General features: G+C 47.2%; 2 protein-coding genes across 2 annotated transcripts; both read left to right on the forward strand.

Annotated features, from left to right (window-relative positions):
• The first annotated feature begins 5,096 nt into the window (after window positions 1–5,096).
• On the forward strand, window positions 5,097–7,675 carry LOC119095743 (cuticle protein CP14.6). The gene is made up of 3 exons (XM_037218595.1): window positions 5,097–5,260; window positions 6,786–6,959; window positions 7,272–7,675. The coding sequence occupies exons 1-3, from the start codon at window positions 5,240–5,242 to the stop codon at window positions 7,599–7,601; spliced, it is 525 nt and encodes a 174-aa protein (XP_037074490.1). The 5' UTR covers window positions 5,097–5,239; the 3' UTR covers window positions 7,602–7,675.
• A 5,917-nt stretch (window positions 7,676–13,592) lies between these two features.
• LOC119095667 (putative mediator of RNA polymerase II transcription subunit 12) lies at window positions 13,593–15,213 on the forward strand. Its single transcript, XM_037218525.1, has 3 exons — window positions 13,593–13,623; window positions 13,952–14,125; window positions 14,461–15,213. Exons 1-3 carry the CDS (start codon window positions 13,615–13,617, stop codon window positions 15,211–15,213), a joined length of 936 nt encoding a protein of 311 aa, XP_037074420.1. The 5' UTR covers window positions 13,593–13,614.
• The last annotated feature ends 1,158 nt before the right edge of the window (window positions 15,214–16,371 follow it).

Raw genomic sequence — 16,371 nt, forward strand, 5'->3', positions numbered from 1 at the left:
CGCCAATGGTTGCCGCACTGTTTCATATAAGAGCGGAAGCTTGAGTATCTGAATATTATCGCCAGATTTCAGTTGAGGTCTCTTTCAAAACTTGCCTCGGAGCCACCACTGCACAAGTCACGAGGTCTAAATTTTGACAAAATGTGTGCACAGAATATTTAGGAAAAGACAAACCATTCCCTTGACTTGCTTAGACTATTCCGTAGAATCCGCAGAAAAGATGGTCGGACCGAATGTCTCCTTAAACAGTATGGCTGTGCGACGTCTGCTACGTTCACGAGCACGAACGTCTTCAGAGACAACAATGCCCTGCATCCTTGACCAGCTTTGAAATGCACGTCGTCATGGACAGCAGCATGACCAGTTGCCAAACACAAAGATGCGATAGTTCCATGCCGATTGGTCGTTACGAAACGGTTCTTGGCAATGCGTATTTGCACGTTGCCGTCTCTTCAGCAAACGGTGTCTGATTGCAGCTGGTGGTATACTCTTTAACTGTCGTAAACCGGAAAGTGGTGAAGTTTAGCTCAAAATTGGACAGTGCGTGCATGTATCCAGATGCAGCGAGGCGTACCACGTTTACGTTGAAAATCTAGTTTTGTCGAGTGATTTTGCGGGGACTAAATGCCGTTCAAAACTTCCGAAGTTTGGCCTGTTCTGGGATGACACATGATACGCTTCACCCCCTTTTTCCTCGTGTCCAAGTTTTCACCATGTGCTCAGTCATTGGGTGCCATTGAGCTTAGTGTCTCTTCACTGGGCTTAGTCTCTCCAACTGGGCTCTGCAAAAAGCGAAGGGGGCGAGAGACAGCGTGTTCCACCAGACGACTGATGAGGTCGTCGCACGGAAGCAGCTGAACTTACCTCACGGTGCCAGTGACCACGGCGACGTCTGAATCCCAGTTCTCGATGCTGAGGACGCAGGACGTGCAACCGGCTCTGGTTACACGCGGCACCACCAAGATCTGGATGTGGACGCTGTCGCGGGTGCGTTCTTCTCTGATAACGTGATAACGTGATGATAACGTGATGACGGGGGAAATCTCCCCGAGGACAATTATGCAGGGACTTCTCTCGCTCGGTGATGTTGCCAAGAGGACGGCATGTTTTCTTAACTGTGTAAACCGTTTTGTCTTAATTTTATGACTTACTGCGCTGAGGCAAGCGGTATGTACTTATTTTTGTGTATCATTTCTGCCATAGCTTCGGTAAACACTTTTCGTTAACGGCCAAGGTCGTAGAGCTGTTTAAATAGAGTAGGTACTGCACAACATTTGAGTCATATTTCAAAAACAGGCTACAGTGAAACCTTAGGACTAGTTGCGCCTGATAATGTCAGTGGATAGTGCCAACGCAGCACCATTGATATATAATCATCTCCTTTGATTATTTTAACCATTCTAATTTATAGTAAACTGCTTTTAATTGAAGTCTTCTTTCATTGTCTATTACTATAATCATTTCAACAACTTTAATTATTTTGCAAACCAATTCACCCTGTCAGCGTTTTGTAACAGCACTTTGCTTTTTCCTGCTGTCGCGAGCATCGCCGTCATCACGACCACCGTGCACACCTCCACTGGTGCAAAGACATGTACGTTAGTGATTGGCCCAGCGGGCAAGACCCTGTTACCAAGAAGCCACAGATTGAGGACTGAGCCAGTGCTTCACATGGATCATGCGATGCATATATGGGTCATGTGACCACTTCCAAAGCCAAAGTACTCCTCGAAAAGAGGCACTGTACTAAACGCCATAGTGGAGAAATTGAAGCTTTAGTGTAACGTTTTGTTTAATTCGGGGATAATGGCGTCATATTCGCGCATATTTTTTTCAAAACAGATTGTTCCGAGCTTTCGTAGCACTTCATACACAAACATTCTGGGACATAAGTGTGTTGCGCACATAACAGAACACACACGTAAGAGAAAGCAAGGCAAATGAACTGGGGCCGGTAGTGTAGTGGTCAACGCGTCTGCGTTAACCACTGCGCGTCTGGGAAACCAGAGGTATGGGGTTCGATTCCCCGCGGTGCCCGCCCTTCCTGCCAGGGTGAGAGGCAGGCGACGCCATATAGCCGCAGCAGCTGAGTGCGTCGTAAAGCCCCAGTGACACACACACGCACGCAAGGCAAATGAAATCCATTGCTTTCAGAGCGGTGAGCAGGGGGCCAAATAAGATTTCTCTCACTGGGTCGGCTACTTCAAAGCGAAATTCTGAGCTATTCAAAAGCATTTCGAGAAAATTTGTATAAGTGATCAAATTGCACGCATCTCATGTAACAATAAGTGAAAGATACAAAGGAAGGATGCTGTCTTTAAGGTCACAACCCTTAATATGATATGGAAGACTAATGCATAGGCATGAATGACCACACTGACTTGGAGGTGTCGCCACCGATTAACAATCGGTGGCAATTTCGTGGTAATTTGTGGCAATTTCAAAATCGGGGGGTGAAAGCAATTTTGAGCAGATTCTCTCAATTCAATATCGAATGCCTTTACGTTAAAAATCAAAATTTTGCTGAGTACGCGTTTTTCCTGTTTCCTTCCCCAGCTCCTGTTGGTGATGCTACTGTACTCACTTGCGTGTGGGCATACTTGGACAAAGCTACGCTTGGCTCCAACAAAAAGGGCTGACCAGCTTTCTTAACATGATAATGTCCCAGCCAGGAAAAGAAAGCCAGATCCGTAAAATGTGTAGCTTGCTTATTTTGACATTCAACACCTCCTACCTACTTACTATAACATTTTTGGGGAGAGGGGTAGGGTAAACTGCATTTCCTTCCTTTTATCCAGAAAGTCCATGATGATGCCAAAAAGAGGACCCACCACCATTTGGATGCAGTTATTCTCTATTATTTATGCTATTGAAAATTGAGTGGCAAGAAAGACTACGTTGTGTACACAATGCTTGAGTAGTGTATTGACATTATTTGATCCAGGAATCCATGTCATGCACATAACCCATACCAAATAATGCATTACTTGCATGAATGAAGGCTCCCTGTAACCACATATGATATGGCTTGCTTTTCATGGGACACCAGCATCAATCTACGTAGTGGAAATTCCTTCCAAACAATCCGCCAGCTTGCAAGCTATGGCAAAGATGTCAGCAAGATGCTAAGCCTGATATCATCATGAATCATATACCTAACTGGGTGGGTCCTGTCCTCAGTTTAGCGCACTGTCTTACCCAACATGCTCCAAAATACAATCAATCACCAAATTTAGACCACTTGACACATATTCACAAACTTTCGAGAAGCTTGAACACAACAAATACTCCTGAAATTGTCACGCTTAGTTCACTTTAGGCCATAAAGGTGTTCAAAAGGGTATGTCTTGTCCACATGCCTCTCCCAAAGTACGTAGCCAGCTACAGGTCACATTTTGACCAACCTTCTACGCCAAAAGCGGAGCTTCTTCTTAGCGGAATGGGCAGACCAGCATGCTCAGCCTTCACGAGGCTTTTTTTTATTTTTCGAACCCTGCCACTTAATTCACAATCTTCGTATCCACATACCAATGACCACGAGTGGAAGTAGATAACTGAGCTAAGAAGAATTACACCCGCTGAATGGTATATTCAAATGCACCTAAACTTACCAGGTCCTCACAAACCCTATGGCAACATACCGGGACAGGAACCCAGCTGATTGACAACTCTCAGTGCCTAAAAAGCTCATTTTAAGGCAAACCGCGCACTCATGCCAAGGGCGAAGTTTGCGCCAGGATGATAATGACGGCATTGGTTCTTAAATCACCACCACTGCAACACATCGCTCTTCGTCAACAATAGAGATATTCCAGGCTACATTACTGGCTTGAATTACTTACCTAACTGATTCAATGCTCACAGCTAATGAGCAGACTCCGCTTGATGGAAACATAACATCATGCAGGATTCATACGGAGAGCTAACGACTGCAGTTTGCGCTCAAATTCTTTACGCTGAGAAGACAGCGCAGCAAGGGTGGAAAGCCACTTAAAAACTGAACTAAACTGACCCTCCAAAAACATGGGTAACAGCAGAGTCGTCCCACAATGTGGCCACAACCTATCTCCTTACACAGCAATGCTGAAAAAGGTTTAGGCCAGTAAAACACGTCTCCCTCTTGCACTGTAGTAATGCACGCAATTGCAGCGCAACCAACATTTCATAAAAGAAGTGCTTAATAGAACGTTGAGCAATGGGTGCATTTTTGTCCCTTTTCATGAAGGGCAGTCGTTGATATGAGTCTCCCATGCCCGTGAGCGAATGGACACTTTTTCTGTGTACGGGATAAAGGAGTTCAATATGAGACGGTACTGCCCAATCTCATTTTATCTCATGGTGAATGTGCTGTGCTTCTTATTCCCTCACCGTGCATAATAATCCCCCCCCCCAACTGCATAATAATCCCCCCCCAATCACCCCCCCATCCCCCCCCCAATCACCCTGACGGTGTCGTCAGGGAGCAAGCGCCGAGTTGGTGCTCTTGTCGTTGTTAAGCGCTGATTAGTCATGACATCATAAGAGATCGCTATCTTAAGTCGAACATTGGGAAATGAGCCCAAAGGAATCAAAAATCGGATCACGCTTTGTCAGATGTGTCAAATGATAACCAAAGCATGCTACTCAGAATCCCGATGATGCAGCGACATGCATGGCTGGATTGGAGATCACGGCTGCAGAGGCACAGACAGAAAAAAACATCCAATTTGAGAACGTAAAGGGCAGAACTCCGATGACCTGCTTAAATCTGGCATCCCACTTTTGAAAAGTTGCTACGCTTACGATGGGCCTTTACAAAATTATACGCATCGATGCATGTGCCGAAACTGTTTCTGGATGCGCGCAGAGCGTTCCTGAAAAAATCGAAGCACTTCTGAGCATTGCCGCCAAAAGCAATGTCGCGCAGCTATGCAGAATGCGATTCCCGGAAATACTTACCACGGCACAAAAATCGTGCGCTAACTGCAACTTAAGCTGTGATGAGCCAATCTTGCACGCCATTGTGGGCACGGTGGTTGCGGTTTGGGACACGCCAGACCTCCAGGTCTAAGGATTTCAGAAGCTCTCTGGCGCAGACGTGTGTCGGCAAGCCTTGGGAACCGACACTGGTCGTGCACGGGCGGATTTGTCGTGTCCGCACCGACGAGCCTTCTTAAGCGTTACTTAACCAGGACTGAAGCTCAGTTACACAGGACGTGTCCAGACTTAGGCCGTCCTCAGCCCAGTGCGGATCACTCCCATGTTGTCGGCGATGAGGCTGGTGAGTGTTTCATGGAGCAGATTGTGTTATTTGGCTTCCCGCGGGTGGTCTGCTCATCTGATCCGCACTGTCACGCACCCTTGGCTTGGAATGGATTTTGGTCAGTGTAATCCTGTGCCGTTTCAGCCGGTCTACAAGGGGGCTCACCTTTGCCGGAACACATAATCAAAATGCGCCGCGTGACAGGGATTAATCAGGCTTCGCCGCACCGGTCCCTCTAAACAATGTCGCAGCAACTGTTGCACGGAAACATATTTTGTCTATTTCCCCGGTAGCTGCGTCATATAAGAATGATTTGATGGATATGCAAGCGACAGATGACTGGATGGTTATTAATCTTATGCATGTGGTCTCGATTCATGCATCTTATGCTTTCTTATTTCATGCATGTGGCCTTACCTTGTAAATGCTAGGCTTACCAATCTTTTGCATGAAGGCAGAGCTAGCAAACAACGTTTTATCAAACATCATTTTTTCAACTGAAATTGCTAAACAAAAAGCACTTTACCACAGTAGAATCAACGAGACTTGTTTATTGCGTGTGTTCCCTACTCCAAGAGCACCAGTGGCACCGAATTATGTTTTTCCCAGCCTTTCGCGCTGCTTGGCAGAATGTCGGACATCTGACTAAGGTGTGTCGGTCACGCTGGTTAGATTTTTTAGAAACCACGCGTATTAGATTGGTCAATGGCCGCTAGTAAAAAAAAACTGGCCGAGGGAACGATTTGTGATAGAGGGGAAGGAAAAAAGGGGAACACCTGCACTTCTGTTTAACCTGGTATTAGTTCCCTCGACTGTCGGAGGAAATTAAGCATTAGTCCTATGCTATGGCGTCATGTGGTTCAAGCCCTACTCTGCCAGGAGGGGCTCGATGTCCCTCCCCCCCCCCATAGTTTTCTGAAGATACCTCCCCAGCAAACCGAGCAATCGTGCCCAAATGTTAAATAGTCTCTGGGAATTCCATGCGCGTACCCGGATGTCGAAGCAAGCTTCTTGAATTTCTGCTTTCTGAAAAGCGACGGTTTTTTGGGAACACGACACGGCGACCCACGGCCGGCGCGTGGCGGGTGGGTCTGGACGACTCCGCGGACCGCGCGCGGCGAGCCGACACTGTTACGTGGACGGAGCGCTGCATCATGTGCTCATGTGTCGTTATGGGTCATGGTTTCGTTCATAAGTGCATGCAAAACTAAAAAGGTTTGATTTTCAGGAAGATTTTGCATTTGGCATGGCCTAGTGGGGTCAATTATTGACCAAGCAGAGTAAAACTTATTACTTATCGCGAGATCTCGTTGACACCAATCATCTGTCGATTTTATTGCAAGGCTTTCTAGTTGACTTTTTCCAGCTTTGAACCGGCATAGAGCTGCATCACTTCACATCCCTTCCACCGGTTTGCGTTACGAAAAACGTTGAACCAGAGCGAAGGTTAAAAGGGGCACTTAAGTTATTATCCCCCTTCCCCCTCCCCATCGTTTGTGGATTGAAGATAGCATCCGTTTCGTAAAACAACATTCCGCTTCAGTTTGCCGTCGCGCTTCTGGTGGCCTCCGCCGCTGCCGCCCCGCAATCGTCGGACTTCATCAGCCAGAGCTTCATCATTAATGGCCAGCCAAAAATACGAACCCTCAATCAGAAGTTTGACCAGGATCTCAGCGGCAACTACGAATACGCCTACGAACTGGACAACGGACAGCGGGTAAATGTTCTTTGATAAGTTACTTGCGTCCAGCAAGGGGACCGCTGAAAACAATGCGCAGAAAAGTGTGGTATTGGTGAACACCGCATGACCACCTCACCCAATCTTCGAAAGTGGAAACGGCTTTTAAAAACACAGTTGACGAATGCATTAGCCATCATTGCCGGATGTCTTGCTGTATTTGCTGGTCATCACTGTCTTAGCGTGGTCGATAGATGAAACTGAACGATCCAAACACTGACTATGAGCACCTCTTTTCTGAAACATCGTATGCTTAGATCCGCCAAGTTCTGACGCGGTCGTCGCCATCAGGTGGAGCAGGTGGGTCGAGTGCAGCCGGGACCCGAGCCAGAGACCGGCAGCATCTCCCAGCAGGGCAGCTATCAGTTTGTCGGCGACGACGGCAACACCTACGAGGTCAGCTACGTGGCCGACGAGAACGGCTTCCAGCCTCAGGGCGCCCACCTGCCGCAGCCTCCAGCTCAGATCCCCGAGTATGAGCAGCTGAGGCGGGACTACCCGCAGCTGTTCTGGGCCGAGAGCGGAGGGGCCGGCATCGTTTTCGACGACCGGCTGCGGTTTAACCTGCCCCAGGTCGGTGACCCACTGCTGGACGCCCGATTGGAGGATCGCGTTGTCTAGTCGAAACGGTGTGTGATGTGTTCGTCAAAACACCTCAAATCCGCTTATCTTATCTTCGTGATGACACTGTCCAGTCAGATCTATGTTGCGCTTTGTTTGCACGCCAGTGTATTCTCGGTGTACGGCAAGGCAAGCTTGGCTTGCAGGCAACTTCGTTTCGTGTTCTACATCTGTTCCATCGGCTTCGTGGTGAGGTCTGTCAGGCAGCTCAAGAGTTTTTGGAAAATAAAACTGTTGCGAGCAAATGAAATGGGTGTTTTTCGCATTTAAAAAACAAGATTTCCGGGCGGTGTTCTGGGCATTCAAACAGCACCCACGATAAGCGTCATGATGCCTAGAAACAGTCCGAAGGCAACATATAGTGCATTAAAATGACCAAAGACATCTTTGCAACTTAAGCATTCTCATTTCATCTCATTCAAGCATTTCCAACAGTCGTGACTGGGCGCGTAACCGACGCGAAGGCGACGCATGCGGACACTTAACTGAGGCGAAGGCGACGCTGGCGGACGCTTAACCGAAGCGAATGCAGCGCAGGCAGACGCTTAACTAAGACGAAAACGACGCGGGCGGACGCTTAACCGAGGCGAAGGTGACGCGTGCGGACGCTTAAGCGCGGCGCAGGCGGCGCAGGCGGACATTCAACCGAGGCGAATGCGACGCAGGCATGTGTCTAACCGAGGCGGAGGTGGCGCGGGCGGACGCTTACCCGAGGCGGAGGCGACGAAGGCGGACGCTTACCCGAGAGTTGACACTCCAGCACAACCATGGACCACCCACGAAGGTCAATTGGGAGCATTTTCCGCCATAACAATACATTCAATGTATGTTTGCCTGCCATTTGCACGGTAAGCATCACCTGGTGAAGTAGCCTACAAACGTTTTGCCCAATATCTGGCACACAATGCATGCAACCAATTGCAAGCGACGCCGCACGTTCAGAAAGCCTTAAATGGGCCATGGACAACTGCCTGCTGCTGTGCTCAGTAGTCGCATAGATACTAGCCCTTAAAAACAGCGATGGTCCGGCTCAACCTGGTCATCGCGCTTTCTAGAAGCTGATATATGCAACCGCTGGTGGGGGCTTCATGCAGATTTCAGAACATGAGCAGTTTGTCGGGAGTTGAGCTGTGTACATTTTGCGACGTCCTCATGAAACCTGTTTGATCGGCTGTGATCAGCCTGCAATGTTCCAGTTTGCGCAAACAAAACTTTCCCACTTGACTAACATGGGAAGTGAAAATTGCGCTAATTGCGAAAACGCTGTATAATACCGGTCGACACCGGGTCACAGCTAGAAACAAGAACGCTCCAAGACCCCTGTGCAAGTTGGTCAAGCCACCCCTCTGAACGCCGTTTTTTTTTTTTAGAGAATGTTGTCACAAACCTTTTCAGCCGAATCAAGACGTCTTTTCACACTAAGGTATAAACTGAACCTCCTAACAACGACCTGGAGGCGATTAAAACATTGCAAATGGCACTACATCTTGCCTGTCCCCTTTACAAGCGTTAAACACGAGCCCGGGCATAGGTAGGTTGAATGCAACCCGCTCGTGTGGGAGTCCATTTGGGAGTCCATTCGAGCCCCTGAGATATCAAAACTCTGAGAGACAGAGATGCAGAATTCAGATGGTAAGGAGTACTCTATAAAAAAGCATTTCTGCCAATTTTTTAAGCCTCTAAATGGCTCTAGATAGTGACCTTTGACTCAAATAAAGTCAAAAAGTTAAAGTTGGAACAAGCATTCGAAATGGTCTTGGACCTCCGTATACACCAGTTTTAAACCAAATATGTGTTTTAAACAAAATACTGCTCGAGATCATATAAGGGCGGTGCCATTATCGGACGTTTAAAAGGGCATCATGGCCAAACATTCGAAATCATGTTGATAAACGAATATATAAGTAGCGTAAATATACCTCCCAGGCAGCAGATTTCTTATAAACAAAAGGTTGATTGAGGTCATCTAAGGGAACGATATCTTCTGAACTTTACGGAGCGTCCAAATAAGAAATCTGCTGATATGCCGTGATCGAGGAATTTCAAATGAGTGTCAAAAAACTGCTCTATAGAGCACGTTTTTCAATAAAAACCGTTTTTTCTCTTTGGGTTGTCCGTGATGTGATGTTCACACATTATCGAAGATTTAAGAAATCAGTTTTAAACCTAGTTCCTTCTATCTAAAACCATCTCAAAACTGTTGACTTCGTTTAACACACCGTTGTCGCGTAAGCTTCAAATCTTCTCTGATAATTGCATTTGCTGACGACCATGACATGATTTCAACCTGCTATAGATAAACGACTTTAACACGCGTTCGTTGTGATGAGTGTCAATTTGACCCCCCCCCCCTCCCTCCCCCACCCCGGGACTTACAGAATAATTTCCGATCGGTGCGGCGTACCCGCGTCCAACTTTCTAGAGCCGCAGGCAATTGAATATACATTTTCTGGCACACAAAAATGTGTATGTATCTGGTAAGGTCGCTGATGTGTGGCGGATCAAATCAAGCCATGGCTGTCCGCGAGGATAATTCTTGAGACATCGTTCAATCGTTGCGACAACGAGTGTTTTACAAGACCCTACATCTCTGATATGGTTTCTTATACAAATTGACGAAAATAGGTAAGATTATGGCCAATTTTATTTCCCTTGGGCCATGTCCGAGGATCAGATCGAGAGCTAAGCTAAATGGTTCATTTTACTGGGTAGTTGCTTTTTGAGGTACTTTTGTGCTCATTTTGAAGCATCAACGGGACGCCAACACACTTTTATTTGGACTTCAGAACAGTTAGTTACTGACCCGAATTACCTCGATCAACATTTTGTTTCTGGAAACACGCCACCTAGCGTAATCTTTGGTGCTTATTTAACTTAAAGGATCAAAGTAATCTTGTCGGTTTTCATTGCATTAACCTTCTGAATATCAAATAAGGTACCTCATCTCAAACGAACACCCGTGACCTCTTGCGTAACAGAGGCATCTAGATTTAACGTGGTTGCATGAGGAGAACGGAGGCACTTTTAATATCTGTCTGGGGTTTGACATTTTTTAACCTTATTTAACCGGAATGTTATTGCTTGTGACATCAGAGCTTGGAACGAATGAGATCACATACAGATCTGCCATCCTGTGAATTTTTTGCCTCTAGTTCTCTTAGTTTTTCAAACATTTGGAATGTTCAGTTTATGTTAGCGCATGTCAAGTTCATCACCGGGATGGGCTTGCACACCGCAAGCTGCAAAACAGATACCCGTGAGAGGGGTACACTCAGTAATTTTATTTTTACAGCTTGAGCTATATCGGGCCGTGCATACCGCTTGTACATACAGCCGCGATGAATTCCAGGTCTAGAATGGATTCGAAATCTATAAGCATACAAAACATCGGAAAGAAATTGAAGGAACCCGTCATAACAAAACTTAAAGAAAAGTTGTACGTGATTAGCCCGACAACAGATCGTGAGCAGCAAAAGTCTATAAAAACCAAAGGCAAATAGTGAATGAGACTACTGGTCACAGCGCCATCTCTTGGCAAAAAGAGCTAAGAACACAAAACGCACGCAAGAAAAGGTAGTCATTTGTCGAAACAAGTCAGCCCGAGGTAGTGTAAGCTAAACAATATGCTGCCACGGTATTCATGTTTTAATGTATGGTCTACACGTAAGTTACATCGATGTGTCTTTTGGCATCACCAGGTCACGACCATACTTGAAGGTCAGACTAGATCAGGCCAGCCGGATCAAAATCAAAATTGGCACGTAACAAGAGGTGGTCAGACTCGCCTCAGCCGGGGCAATGACGGGCAGCCAACTAAAACCAGCGAAGAATCCTAGTTCGTGAGAACCATCACATGTCGGGCAATCCCATCACAGTAATGACGGGCCAGCCAACTAACACCAGCGAAGAATCAGGCTTCTTGAGAACCATCACATGTCGGGTAATCGCGTCAGTCATAGCGCAAAGGCAGACCCACATCAATACAGGTGCAGCTAATAGTCCTTACAGAGCCAGAGTCGGTGCCGCTAGAGGTCCCGTCAGAGCCTTACTGGGCCGACACAAAGGTCGGTCCCAAACGGACCAGCGCAGACCCTGATTTCACCCGAGCCGGCATAATCGCGTACCCCACTTGAACCTTCGCGTTCGTCCTTGTCCTTACTGCCGCCGAGCCCTTGGACAGTGGCCGTGAACTAGTGTAGTGGTTGGACAGTGGCCGTGAACTAGTGTAGTGGTTGGGTCCCCGAGTCGCGCCTAGTGGACAGTCTCATCTTAGTCAGCGCAGAGGTCGGTCGGTACAAGGACGCCTTTGTGGCTTCTTATTGATGTCAATAGCAAAATATGTGACGCCCTCATAAGGTTTAAGGGATTTCTGGCATGCCTTTTCCAAGGCTGTCGGGCGTAGCTGGACGTTTTGGGAGCTCTGCGTTCTCTATGACTTCATTGTGATCCATTAGCGGTTTCGAAGAATTTTCTGATGATAATTTTTGAAGTGTGAGAAGGCGATCTTATATGCCCCCTTTCAAAGGTTTTAAGCGCCTTTCCAAAAGGGTCGAAGGGCTGGCACGGCCGCCTTTGCACAGTGAACACCGATGAAGGGGAAAATCTGACCGAAGACTCCCCGAATGTCCTGTTTCTGATTTCTGATCATTGTGTCCTGATCATTGTGCTACGTTGTAGACAGCTGACCTCCTCAAAAACGTCCTGGAGTGTACGTTACTCAGCAAAGATCTTGACCCCCTGTAGCCCTAGCTGAGCGGTACCAACACATTTTTAACGGAAGGGAGACCGAGTAATTCTGGTGGCAAAAGCGTGGGTAAGTGCAGCCTTTCTCACACTGGCATTGTAAGAGATGGTCCTAGGTCCTAGAATGGTCAGTTTTGGCAACAAGTCTGAGATGTATGAAAACTAGGATAGACAGGGGCGAAACCCGTCGTTTGTCGTCAGTTCTCCCAAAATCATCAGTGAATTCCTCCGCGGGGTCTTTTTTGGTTCCCTTTCAAGTTACAAATCGTTATGCCAGGTTTGGTCCCATGGGAGTCAATCATGAAGTAATGCAAGCGTCAAATGAGGAAAAAGTGCATGACGACGGAACAAAATTGACACCGGAATAAAGTGTAGCGGAGATTTTGGTAGCCCTAATGACAACCGAATGGTACTGACATTTGTTATTATATTTTCGGTGCATTACAGATGTGGTACCAATTTGGGTTCTTGCCCAACAGCGCTGGCGTGAAATTCGCTTAGGCGTAGGTCGCTCGTTCTGAAGCGCACACCATGGATTAGTCTCTTCGCGAGGAGGTCTTTCGGATCGATGTCAGATTTGAGTAGCCTGAGCTGATAAAGATCTGCACGAAGTTGCATGATTAGAAGAATGCACATACCGGTGGACCAAATGGGTTAATATACAATCTCTTGAACCCACAAAAAAATGCATTTTTGTTTATCTGGATCGTGGTATTTAAAAAAAATACGTATTTCGCCATGACAGACTTTTACAAAAAGTTGGCGTGTCCATTACAAATTATAAATCACCCGTTGGACGGCAACTGAGCTAATGGCTGATGCAGTCATCTCATGCAGGGGTGGCAATAGGTCTCCAGCTCAGGCGCGAGTAGCTACACCAAAACAGGATCATGCACTGAACATCCCCAATTACCGACGCTCTAAACAGGAATGCTGCAAAAAGCAAATCCAACGTGCACGTTGAACGTAACTCAAACATGACACCGCTGCCAGCAGTAAAAACCTGGACACTGAAAAACCTGACAGCTTACAGCCATTTCGTGACTTGAGGAGCGACGTCGCACGTTTCAAAACGCCACCAGTTCTCTCCCGAGGGCCGGGGAGGTGGCATGACCGGTATGCTCCTCGTGTCACGTGGCATAACCCCGTTGTATCTCGTCGAGCCGACAGGAGTTGCCAAATGGCGAAAGGGGATCAGCTATATAACGCGCCGCCATCGATCACTCCTCAGTCAACTGCCGAGCTTGAGCTACACACCAGCTAACCAAGCATGACGCTGGTGGGTCAATACATCCATTCGCGCGTATCATTCTAGGGAATGTCCGCTCTCATAGCAAAGCATTTATAAATGTTATGCTCATTTCTTGCTCCAAAATACGTTCAGTGGTTTTGGGGCTATCCACGTCCATGAACGCAAATGTTTGCATCAAATTGTTCACAATAGTTCAGCAATTTTGTGGACGGCAAAAAGCGTTGCACCTGCGCTCTTTTGATTTCATTGGTTTTCATCGATAGTTCTGCAGCTGGATTTGCGCCTAATTGGGGTTCAGAATGTAAATACGTGCAGCACGAATTGAGCACAGATGACTGTTCTCAATCTGTTTCAGCTCCTTTTGGCCTTCTTGGTGGCTGCCGCCACTGCGGCTCCCCAGGCCCAGGACTTCAACAGCCAACAGTTTATCAGCAGCGGTCCGCCAAAAATCCGCATTCTCAGTCAAAGGTTCCAGCAGGACATAAGCGGCAGCTACGAATACGCTTATGACCAAAGTAACGGACAGAGGGTAAGCTTTACCACTTGACATGTCGGCGACGTTTTGCCAATTAACAAGTTTCATTTTAGAATGGAGAAGATTGTTCTTGCCGTGCTTTGTGGTAACACGACCGCTAATGCCCAAAAGAAGTCATCCGTTTCTCACAACTCGTGACCAGCCGATCCGTTCGACTAATGAAGTAGCATGCTCCATGTTGAGGGAAGAAGGAAAGAGGGGGGGAGGATGTCAGTCGGTTTTGGTTTTCCCTAACCAAGTTCCATTGGCTCGACACTGGGGAATCAGCTTTCCCGCCTACTGTGTCCCGGTTTTTACATGATTCGACGTGCTTATTTATGTCTTGACAGATGGAGGAGGTGGGTCGAGTGCAGCCGGGACCTCAGCCAGAGACCGGCAGCATCTCCCAGCAGGGCAGCTATCAGTTCATTGCCGACGACGGCAACACCTACGAGGTCAGCTACGTGGCCGACGAGAACGGCTTCCAGCCTCAGGGCGCCCACCTGCCGCAGGCTCCAGCTCAGATCCCCGAGTACGAGCAGCTGAGGCGGGACTACCCGCAGCTGTTCTGGGCCGAGAACGGAGGGGCTGGCATCATCCTCAACGACCAGCAGCAGTTCAACCAGCGGCAGTTCGATCAGCAGCAGCTCAACCAGCAGCAGTTCAGCCAGCAGCAGTTTGATCAGCAGCAGCTCAACCAGCAGCAGTTCGACCGACAGGAGTTTGACCAGCAGCAGATCAACCAGCAGCAGTTTGACCAGGTGCAGTTCGAACAGCAGCAGTTTGATCAGCAGCAGCTCAACCAGCAGCAGTTTGGCCTGCAACAGCTTAACCAGCAACAATTTGACCAGCAGCAGGTCAACCAACAGCAGCCCCAGCTGCAACTGGTAACCGCACAACAATTTGATCAGCAGCAGTTCAATGACCAGCAGCTCGATCAGCGGTTCGATGGACAGCAGCTTCAGCAGCTAGATGATCAGCAGTTCGACCAGCAGCCGTTGAATAGACAACAGTTCGAGCAGCAGCAGGTCAATGACCAGCAGCTAAATCAGCAACTCACATTGCCATTGTTGGACACCCGAGTGGGAGACCTGTTTATCTAGTCAGATTGGACAGTAGCAGTGGTAAGTGTTTCAAACTCTGGACTGTGCTGGCCGTGTAGAATTGCTGCCTTCATGCAGTGAAATAGTACGCAAGATTTTCGTGTCTCTCTCTACGTGACAATGCTCGCTTTATTTGTTTTGTTTTTGTGAGAATGTTCATTGCGACGTTTGAGTTGTCGCTCACGCCGTGGCATGTCCATGTGTTGAAAGAAACGTCATGAGTGTTGTGTGTTGCATGCTGAGGAATACAGTGTTTTCCTGTGTTCGGTTTTTAACCAACACGTGACTATAAGGCCGGCCGATTGCAAAGCGCTCGGGTGGGGGGGAAGGGGAATTCTCCCCCTGATGTCTCAAAAACAAAGAGCTATTGACATCAAACTCACCAGGTAGCTAGGGTTATATGTAAATTCCTTCGAGCCAAATTTGTACGTACCCAGGTCGTGACCTTAAGGTCAAATAGATCAAACTTGCAATCGACGCGCCTGCCGTCCTCAGGCTGTTATCGGCGTAACTAACAGCTTTGAACACTTTTTTCTAACAAAAGGTCACTCGCATTTATATCAGGTCAATGACATTCAGTACACTAAATTTTTAACTAAAGGTCAAAAATACACAAGATTTATTGAAACCTTTCGATATTCAAACTTACATTTAGTGTCAGAAACACTCCTTGCGACATATTCCTCAAAGTAAAAGGCTGACTGCGGTCATGTTAGGAGTCTGACCTCCTCAGGTCCTATTGAGGTCAAATACGGTAATCTGTTGATAAAATAGTAATGTATTAATTCAACAGTGATCTGTTGATGTCCTTGTGATGAAAACGTTTGAGTTGAGCGTCCAAATTTCCTCATGAAGCAAGCTTTCCAGTAAGATGCGGTTTGGTTTTCTTCCTTGATCTAATGTGTAAACTTGACTTAAGGTTAATACAATTAGTCGTTATTATTATTTCAATCATCGTATTGCTGGCGAAACCATTTCAGCTTTGTATGGCTTCGTCAAGTTCTCCGCTGCCGGATCAGCCTGAAAGATTCAACCGGAATGACCTTCGCTGAAATCTATGGCCTGGCTTTGACCTGCTGCAGCTTAGCGACCTCATGAGGTAAATCTAATGCTCACACAAAAAACTCGGATATTCAACTGCCTACAACTACACATAGC

Source organism: Pollicipes pollicipes, unplaced genomic scaffold (assembly GCF_011947565.3).
Source record: "Pollicipes pollicipes isolate AB1234 unplaced genomic scaffold, Ppol_2.1 Scaffold_4219;HRSCAF=4965_pilon_pilon_pilon, whole genome shotgun sequence".
Lineage (NCBI taxonomy): Eukaryota > Metazoa > Arthropoda > Thecostraca > Pollicipedomorpha > Pollicipedidae > Pollicipes > Pollicipes pollicipes.